General features: G+C 43.5%; 1 protein-coding gene across 1 annotated transcript; it reads left to right on the top strand.

The window, feature by feature from the left end:
* The first annotated feature begins 5,563 nt into the window (after positions 1 to 5,563).
* LOC131255873 (L-type lectin-domain containing receptor kinase IV.1-like) lies at positions 5,564 to 7,944 on the top strand. The gene has a single exon (XM_058256774.1). The coding sequence runs from the start codon at positions 5,710 to 5,712 to the stop codon at positions 7,711 to 7,713; it is 2,004 nt and encodes a 667-aa protein (XP_058112757.1). The 5' UTR covers positions 5,564 to 5,709; the 3' UTR covers positions 7,714 to 7,944.
* Positions 7,945 to 10,430: the final 2,486 nt, after the last annotated feature.

Genomic DNA, 10,430 nt, shown 5'->3' with positions numbered 1-10,430 from the left:
GCTTCAGAGTGGTTCTCTAGTGTCGTAGGGGCAAGGATTATTTTTCGACTATCCTTGACGAATACGTAAACATTATCTCGTCCCCGATGGGTCGCATCACGGTCTGACTGCCAGGGTCGACCGAGTAACATATGACAAGCTTCCATATCGACCACGTCACAAAGTATTAAATCTTTATAATTTTTGCTAATTGAAAACGAGATAGTGCATTATTCAGTTACCTTGGTCTCATTCACCTTTTTTATCCAGCCAATTGAGTACGGGGAAGGATGTTTCATCGTTGGTAGCCGCAACTTGTCCACCATCACTCTTGAGACAATGTTCTCGCTGCTACCACTATCTATGATCACATCACAGACCTTTTCATTGACGGCGCACTGAGTACGAAATATATTGTGTCGTTGTGGATGTAATTCCTTTCGTGGGGCATACAACAATCGCCTCACAACTAGAAATTTACCACGATCCTTGCCCGTCATTTCATCGCCACCTTCTATTTCTTCAGTGATTTGTTCATGTTCATCAAAGCGATGATTTTCTTCTGCGGCCTCGTCTTCAGTGCCCCCTTCGTTTATAGTCAAGTGTGCTGCGGGACGTTGAGGACAAGTGTTTGATAAGTGACCTGGTTGGCCACAGCAGTAACAATTGTTCGACCTTGGCCGAGCATAAGGATTTGGAATCCTACTCGGACTCGCTATTGTGGGTGCTGCACGTTGAGGTCTGGATGAGCCGCTCCCCGTATCACGGTTTGCGGTTGTATGAAGTTGAGGTACTAGGTCTTTTCCTCGTGGCAGCACTAGATCTTGCGTGGGACCCATCATGGGGGGTCGAGTTGAAGAATATGGACGAGTAGGAGCTCTTGCAAGTTATGTTTCTGCCCTACCCACCAATTGAACTGCTTCATCCACAGTCCTGACTGGGTACAGCTGAACTGATCCTGAATTATCAGTCGCAACCCACCTATAAATCGTGCCACCTTCTGTGACTCAGATTCTGACAGATCGTTTCGTGTAGCCAGCCGTTGAAATTCTTCAATGTAATCTGTGACTGTTCGATTTCCTTGTCTATAATTTTGATATTGTTGGAATAATATCTGCTCATAATCACTGGGGAGAAATTGAGATTGAAGAAGACGTCCCATCCGTGGCCATGATGAGATAGGCGCCTTGTTCTGGCGGGCTCGTGGGAGTTGTAATTGTTGCCACCATACAGAAGCACCAGATTTTAATTTAAACGCTACCAATTTTACCCTTTTATGATCTGGCACGTCCATGTAATCAAAATATCTCTCTACTTCGGCTAGCCAATCGAGAAAATCTTCTATACGTAATAAACCGTTAAAACTAGAAAGTTCAGCCTTACCTCGATAGTCTCTTTCAGCACGATCTAGATGATCACCTCCATGGATTGGTCATCTAACAAAACCCTCATTAAGGTCCTCGTCGCTAGAACTTGAATCATCTGGTGTAGCCCTACGGTTTGCACTGGTAGTGCTCTACGAAAATCGGGGTTGCGTCGTACAGCAACCATGGGTGGTGAAGCCACCATGGGTGGGGGAGCAACCAAAGGTGGCGGAGCACTACCTAGGGCTTGGGGCAGGAGTAGCGCTTCCGTAAGACGGTCGAGAGTTGCCTGCAACCCTTGCATGGTCAACTGACTCTCCCGGTGGAAAGCTTACATTCTTTCCGAAAGATAACGAATCCCTGGATCACCGTCCACAGGATTTTAATTCATACCTTCATTGTTTCCCATCAGCCCGAGGAGAATCCTCGCTTTAATACCAATTGACACAGGGATGAATGTGGTGAGGATAACTACTCCAAATCCACGGAGCTTCTCTGGACTCCTCACAGAGACTTCTCGAATCCACGAGGAAAGAAAGTAGAAAATAGAAATAAATTCTAAGAAATTTGAAATTGATTAATTGATTAATAAAACAAGTTCACAACCCTTTAAATAGGGGTGCCAAGCAATGGGAAAGAAATTAGAATCAAACTACAACTAAAACTCCTAGAATCCGCGACTTACTATAAATAGTAAACTTACTATTTATAGATGGTCGTGATGTCTACTAGTGCACAAGGTTTTCGGCCAAAAATAGTAAGTGTCCTATTTGGCTTCACCAAACCGTTCTCCTAATTATTCTAAGCTCTTTTCACGTTGGGTGCAACTCCTAAAGCCCGACGGATGAAGAGTTATAATCAAACTAAAACTTACTATTTATAGTAAAAACGAAATTAAAACAGGAAAACGACCGTCGATCCAGGGGTTTTTCACAATTTCGGGCTGCGCAACCTAGCATAGCGGGGTTGGTTGGCTTCAGTAGCTCGTTCTACCCCAAAATCATATATTTTACGTCAGATAACTCATTCCGGATTGCAAGATACGCCCAATTTAAGGTTCGATGGTCTGGATCACTTCTGTCGTCGACCGGGCCTTTTCTGATCCATCTTGGCCATGTAACTGTCCGCGACCCGCTCTACATCAATATAGTAGACCTTTGTCACTTTGTCTAACTACCTAGACTCTTTGTCTAGTAAAACCCCATCACTTTGTCCAGTAACCCAATCACTTTGTCTAGTGAACCTCGTTACTTCGTCCAACAGCCTCGTCACTTTGTCCAGCAACCTCACAACTTTGTCTAATAAAACCCAATCACTTTGTCTTCTAGCCTCGTCACTTCGTTTAGTGGAACCGAGTCACTTTGTCTGGCAACATCCATCACTTTTTTCGAGAATCTGTAACTTTATCTAATGGAACCCTATTTTCTTTGTCTCGTTTAACCTTATTACTTTGTTTAGTGGAATCATGTTGCTTTGTCGGGCAACCTCGTCACTTTGTTTAATATAACTCTGTCACTTCGTCTAATAACCTCGTCACTTTGTCCAATGAATCCTGTCATTTTGTTGGTGGCCCCACATGATTTAAGGCCCACGTTGAATTGTGCCCTATATAATGTAGGTTAGAGGTGGGCATCGAGTCGATTCAAACCGAGTTAGGGCCGATCCGACTCGATTTAGTTTTGAAATAGGCCTGACCCGAACTCGACCTGACTCGGTACGGAGTCCAACATGCCTAACCCGATCCAAGTCTGGGTCTGTCCTAGACTAATTCGGACTGAATCTGACCCGATCACAAGTACCGATTCAGGTCTAATCTTAAAATAATATGAGAAAATAGATGAATGGAGTAGATATACTACGCATAGATCAAGGTGGGCCCATGGTGAGGATCCTACGGACACACTCATCCTGGGTCGCAGCTAATATTCTTTACTAATCAAGCAGATTTTGTAAATATATTTTTTTATCTTATAAAATTGTAGTGAGATGACATGACATAATTAAATTTTAGAAGAAAGAAATTAGAGGTGGATTAGCTACCGACACGTTGAGTAGCTAGACTCGCTACTGAAGTGACACCACCAAGTTCTGTGGGGCCCACCATGATGTACGTGTTGTATCGACATTGTACATCCATTTGGAGAGATCATTTTAGGGCATGATCAAAAGAATGAGGTAGATCCAAAGCTGGAGTGAACCCCACCATAGAAAATAGTGAGAAGAGTGATGTCCACCGTTGAAGCCTTCCCAAGGTCCACCGTGATTTTTATTTGAGATATAACCTGTTCATAAGTTAACACAAATATTAAAGAAGCAGAAACACAAATATTAGCTTGATCTTAAACTTTTGTGGCCCTTAGAAATTTTTAATGGTGAGCGTACTCTCTTCATTGTTTTTTGTGGTGGGCTCCACTCAAGTTTTGGATCTGATTCATTCTTTGGCTCATGCCTTAAAATGATCTCTCCAAATGAATGGACAGTGTGGATACAAAACATACATCATGGTGGGACCGACATAACTACGTGACGTCACTTTAGTAGCGAGTCTCACTACTCAACCTGTGCACTGAATCCATAAATGAAAACTTAAATAAAAATCACAGTGGACCTTAAGTTAACATATACATTGAAGAAGGGAAAACACAAATATCAGCTTGATGGAAAACTTTTGTGACCCTTTGAAGTTTTTAATGGCGGGCATGACTCTCTCCACTGTTTCTATGTTGGGGTGCACTCGAGTTTTGGATCCGATTCATTTTGTGGTTCATGCCCTAAAATGATCTCTCCAAATGGATGGATGGTGTGGATACAAAACATACATCATGGTGGGTCCCACATAACTAGGTGACATCACTTTAGTAGCAGTCTCGCTGCTTAACATGTGCGTTGATTCCTCAAATGTAGCTGATTAGTAGCAGTCTCGCTACTTAACCCGTGCGTTGAATCCTCAAATAGAAAGTAGCTAATTGCGGGAACGGATTGGCTACTCCCCTGCGACCGGCCCGGTGGCTGGTGGTCATCCATTTTTACATATAATTTTAGGGCTTTATTCAAAAAACTAGAGGTATATAAATCTCAAATGAACCACACCACAGGAAAACAATAGTGATTGGATATCCACCATTAAAATCCTCCTAAGGCCCACTGTACTGTTTATTTGACATCCAATCTTTTGATTAGGTCATACAGGCCTAGATGAAAGGAAAAAAAAAAGATCATCTTGATTCAAAACTTTTATAGCCCCAAAAAGGTTTTTAATGGTCGACGCTCATTCAACATTGTTTCCTGTAATGTGGTCCACTTGAGATTGTGATATACCTCATTCTTTTTCTCAGACCATAAAATGATCTGGAAAAATAGATGAACGGCATGGATGAAACACATACATCATGTTGGGGCCCATGGAGCTCCAACCACCAGCCATTAGCTGGTGGCAGGGGGAGTAGCCAATCCGTTTCCGCTGATTGCGTGATGAGTAACTTACTATGTCAGCTTATTAAGTAAACTCCATGGAGTCTACATGATTTTATGTATTTTATCCGCTCCGTCCATAAATTTTACTAGATAATTTTAGGGCTTGAGACTAAAAATAAAGCATATACAATGTTCAAGTGGACCACACCATGGAAAACAGTTGAATTGAATGTTTACCATTGAAATTTTATGGGGGCTACAAAATTTTTGGATCAATATTTATGTTTTCTCTTCATCCATGCCTTTATGATCTTATGAACTGGTTGGATTACAAATAAACATCACCATAGGGCCTAGCAAGGTTTCAACAGTGGAAATCATTATCCCCACTGTTTACAGCGGTATGATCCACTTGATATTTGGATATACTTTAATTTTGGGCACAACCCCTTAAATTAGATGGAAAAGCGGATGGACGGTTGGATAGACAACATACATACAAGGTGGGCCCAGCTACGGTGAGAGCAAGAGCTTGCCGTAAACGGTATGCAATCCGATTTCCAAGCAAAACCCGTTTAATATATTTAAAGGCGTTATACTTTTTCTGAGATATAAATTTTTTTTAATATATTTAAAAATCTGATGACGTGGTACTTACGGTGACGTTGACCAATGAAGACGCTGGAGTCAAGGAGTTCCTGCCTCCAGGAAACAGAGACAGGAAATCCGCCTCCCAGGAAACGGACCAGGAAACAGAGGATCCGCACTCTGCGCTGCCTAATGAGATCGATCATAACTGTTCATAAGTGTGCCATCCACGGTGGGAAATTAATGACAAATCAACACACTCTCTCTCTCTCTCTCTCTCTCTCTCTCTCTCTCTCTCTCGTATGGAGGATACTGTATTTCATTAAAAGGCTACGAACTTGGAAGCCATTGTAAACTTTCAGCCATGTTTTATAAGCTCCTAATGTGGTTTCTCCTCATGAGACTCGCTGCTTCTGAAGGAGATGACGATTTCATTTACAACGGATTCCGTGGCGCTAACATGAGTCTGGAACGTGCAGCAAAGATCACATCCAACGGCCTCCTGGTTCTCACCAATTCCGTACTTCAAACAGGCCTCGCCTTCTGCCCCATTCCCCTTCAGTTCAAACCTTCTCACGGTATAACTCAATCTTTCTCTACCAATTTCGTCTTTGCGTTCGTGCCCCAGTATCCAAACGTGAGTAGCTTTGGGGCCATCTTCGTGATCGCACCTTCAAAAGAGTTCCCAGAAGGTCAACTCGGCCAATACATGGGCATCTTCAATCCGAAGAGCATCGGCAATTCATCGAATCACATAGTTGCCATTGAGCTCGACACGGTCCTTGATCCAGAATTCGGTGATACCAATGAAAACCATGTCGGAATCGACATCAATGGCTTAAATTCCATCAAATCTGCTCCTGCAGCTTACTTTAGTAATGTGAGCGGCGGTTTGAAGAATCTAAGCCTTATAAGTGGAGAACCGATGGATGTTTGGATAGAATACAATGGTGTCCAGAACCAACTCAATGTAACAATATCTCCTATCGACGTACCCAAACCTGATCGTCCACTTTTGTCATTGATGGTGGATCTTTCATCGATTGTGTTAGATGATATGTATATCGGTTTCTCTGGATCAACCAGGACGGCTCCAGTATCTCATTACATCTTGGGATGGAGCTTTAAGATGAACGGTCGCGCTCGGGCCCTTGATCACCGGCACCTTCCTAGGCTTCCGCGAATAGGACCCAAAAAGAAATCAGAGCTTTTAAAAATTGGGTTACCCGTAATTGTGCCATTTTTTACGTTAGCAGTCATCTCAGCCATCGGTCTCATCGTGAGAAGAAAGATTAAGTTCGCTGAAGTACTAGAGGACTGGGAACGCGAGTACGGGACCCATCGGTTCTCGTACAAGGATCTATTCAAGGCTACCAAGGGCTTCACAGACAAACAGCTCCTGGGGGTCGGAGGTTTTGGGAGGGTTTACCGAGGAGTTTTATCAGCCTCGAAGATCGAAGTGGCCGTGAAGAGAGTTTCTCATAAATCACGACAAGGGATACGTGAATTCATATCTGAGATTATAAGCCTGGGCCGTCTCCGTCACCGGAACTTGGTCCAACTTCTCGGCTATTGCCGGCGAAAGAGAGAGCTCCTACTAGTCTATGATTTCATGCCCAATGGAAGTCTGGACAGGTTCCTCTTCGACCATCCAAAATCAATGCTGAGATGGAGCCATCGGTTTGGGATAATCAAAGGAGTAGCTTCAGCGCTTCTCTACTTGCATGAGGAATGGGAGCAGGTGGTCCTTCACAGAGATATCAAAGCCAGCAATGTTTTATTAGATAGCGAGATGAACGGTAAATTAGGCGACTTCGGACTCGCCAGACTCTACGATCATGGGGCTGATCCACGGACGACCCGCATTGTGGGGACTTTTGGATATCTTGCACCGGAGCTGACCTGGACCGGGAAGGCCACCACAAGCACTGATGTGTTTGCATTCGGAGCTCTCATGCTCGAGGTTGCTTGCGGGAAGAGGCCTATCGATCCTCGATCATTGGCGGATGAGGAGATGTTGGTCGAATGGGTGTCAAAATGCTGGAGGAGATGGACGATTCTGGCGGCGGCAGATCCGAAACTAGGACTTGACTATGAGGTGGAGGAGATGGAGTTGGTGCTGAAGCTTGGATTGTTGTGCTCGCATCCTTCGTCGGCTGAGAGGCCGAGCATGCGGCAAGTAATGCAGTTTTTGGACCGAGATGCACCTTTACCTGACCTCTCATCCGATGGTTTGGGTGCGGCGATCCTGGCGGTGGGCCATTATATGGGGTCCCATGATCTACGCTTGTCATATCCTTCTTCTTTGGAGCAGGGGTTGGCAAAAACAGCATCGGTTGAAGAATCGGTACTCTCCGGTGGCCGTTGATGGACGATGATAAGGTGCGAGTATGCCTTGAATTTACGAATCGATGAAAGGAAGCGGATTGGCTGATACACCACACACCAGCTATATAGCTACTGTATTCACGTCGGCAAGTTCTGTGGATCACATCATCAGGTATGTATTATATCCAAACCGTCCATCCATTTTACGAGCTCGTCTTAAGGCTGGACCCGAAAAATAAGACAGATCTAAAGATCAAGTGGACCACATTTCAAAAAGAACCAGCGAAACCCTTTTGGGGGTCACGGAAGTCCATGTATTTGTGATCTTATTAACATATTGGATGGAAAATAAACGTTATTGTGGGCCCTACGAATTTTTAACGGTGAAAATCATTATCCTCGCTTCTATTTTTGGTGTGGTCCATTTGAGCTTTGGATATGATTCATTTTTAGTCTAATGCTTTAAAATGATCTAAAAAAATTTGATGAACGGTTTTGATAAAATAAATACATTACTGTGGGGCCATGTAACTTTGATCTCCTTTGAACCGTTCGTATAGCCCAGACCTCAGGGGCGTCAGCGCTCGTCTTCGGACAAGACGTACAAACCATCCAGGTCGGTAGTGTGTGGTACACCAGCCAGTCCGCTTCTTGAGCTGAGAAGTGGGTAACGTACTAACGTGTCATCTTTCTCCGTGGAAGTGGATTGAGTACCGAGTAAACTCTATGGAGCCACTATGGATGTATGTGTCTTATCCATGCCGTACATCCGTTTTTCCGGACCATTTTAGGCACGATCCGAAATTTGAATCATATCCAAGGCTAAGTGGACAACACCTCGGGAAACAGTGGGAATGATAATGTCCACCGTTGAAACCTTCCTAAAGCCCACAGTGATATTTATTTGTCATCTAACCTGGTCATGAGATCATACAGGTGTGGATGAAGGGAAAACACAAATATCAGATATATCCAAAACTTCTATAGCCCCTAACAAGTTTTCAACACTAGACGTTCAATTCATGCTGTTTCCTGTGGTGTGGTCCACTTGATCTTTGGGTATACTTACATTTTGGGATCATAAACTAAAATGACATGCTAAAACGGTTGGACGGAGTAGATAAAATACGCAAGCTCACAGTTGGCCAGAATTTACTCAGTACGCAACCTGCTTTCCTTTTTCATCGCTTAGATTTGCAATATGGAAGTTGTAATCATAATACTTTATAAAGACCTAGATAATGGTAGAAGCGTGTGGACATGCCATGTGGAGAAATTATGGATAACTAAATACAGGTTGTGACTATCTTTCGATGATCCAAACGGTTGATATGATAAGCCTCAACTTTGATGTGAGGCCCCATGATATCAACGGTTTGGATCTAGGAACGATGGCCTCGCTTGAACAAAGTGAGAGCCGGAATAATAGTGTATAAATATTCAACCCGAGAATTTTATAATTCCTCTGTCATGTACACCCAGAGTAGGTATACGCACAACACATTTCGAAAGGAAGGTGCTATGAAATTCTTGTTGGGATTCTAGCCCGTGGATTAGACACGATGGAAGATTAATGGGCACTGAGTTCTTAGTGTACACCATGCTCCCAAGATTATGGATAATATGAGTGCTACTTTATTACCGTTCTCTCTGGTTGTCCAAATGTCTAGCTTAGGTGGGAAACACATATGCCATAATAGCTTATGTAATTTTTACTCGTTAAGTAGATAGATATGTTCGATAAACAATGTAGTTTATGTCAACCCTTCCTCCTACACAGCCAGCTATAAGAGAGCATGGTGCTATTCTACAGCAGACCGATCTCAGCTAATGCAGACTCTCTTAAGTTTGATCAGCTCCTCCCAGTAATGAATGACCCTCCTCCAGTTAATATTCCAACCCTCCTTATCAGCCAGTCCAATTGCCAGCACCAGCCAAGTTCTGCCTCAGCCTCTCAGGCCCACTCCGACAACTTTGAAGACTTGGACCATCTATTTTGTTATGGAGCGGTTGCTACCAAAGTATGGTCTCACTTTGCCCTTTTATTTCAGGTCCCTCTGCTTCCCAACCAATCCGTTCACAGCCGGATTCTCCAATGGAGTGACTTAGCAAGAAATCATCTAGGCAGAAGTTCCTTCAGGGTATGACTTCATCTTTCATGCATCATTCGGGAAATCTGGTTAGCCAGAAATGCTAAAAGATTCGAGAACCAGTAGACGTCGTCAAATCATATAATAATAAAAATTTCTAGCTGGCTGAAAGAAGTGGGTTGCCATCTCCTTTCCTCAATCAGTATATGTGCTCAAGAAGACTTCATTATGCAGGCATTGTGCATCATCAATAATCCTTCAGTCGTTGCAGATCATATCCAAGTAGTTAAATGGATAAAACCTGATGCAGGGTGGCTGAAGCTTAAGGTAGACGGTTCTGTTAGGGGAACCCGGGTATAGGAGGAGGGAGAGTATGCAGAGACCACAGGGGCTCTTTCATTTTTGCATTCCATAATAGCTATGGTATTGTTACAAATACCTTTGCAAAAGCTCAAGTTATGGTGGACGGCCTGCTAGTCTGCAAAGATATGGGTGTCTCTAACATTATTGTTGAGTCTGACTCTCGAATTATTGTTGAAGCCATCTCTTCCCCTGATTCGTCATGTTGCTGGAAATCTTGGTACCAACTGGGAGCTATCCTTAGCCTCATAGAACCTATCAGTCTCTTCTTCTCTCATCCTTTTGTGAAGTCAATTCGGTAGCAGAC

The sequence above is a fragment of the Magnolia sinica genome, chromosome 9, assembly GCF_029962835.1.
Source record: "Magnolia sinica isolate HGM2019 chromosome 9, MsV1, whole genome shotgun sequence".
NCBI classification, from domain to species: Eukaryota; Viridiplantae; Streptophyta; class Magnoliopsida; order Magnoliales; family Magnoliaceae; genus Magnolia; species Magnolia sinica.
The sequence above is the reverse complement of the archived record's forward strand: the minus strand, read 5'-3'. Positions and strand labels throughout refer to the sequence as shown.

What these genes read in the sequence shown, in the direction of transcription:
- LOC131255873 (XM_058256774.1), top strand. Translation starts at nt 5,710, where the DNA reads ATGTTTTATAAGCTCCTAATGTGGTTTCTCCTCATGAGACTCGCTGCT.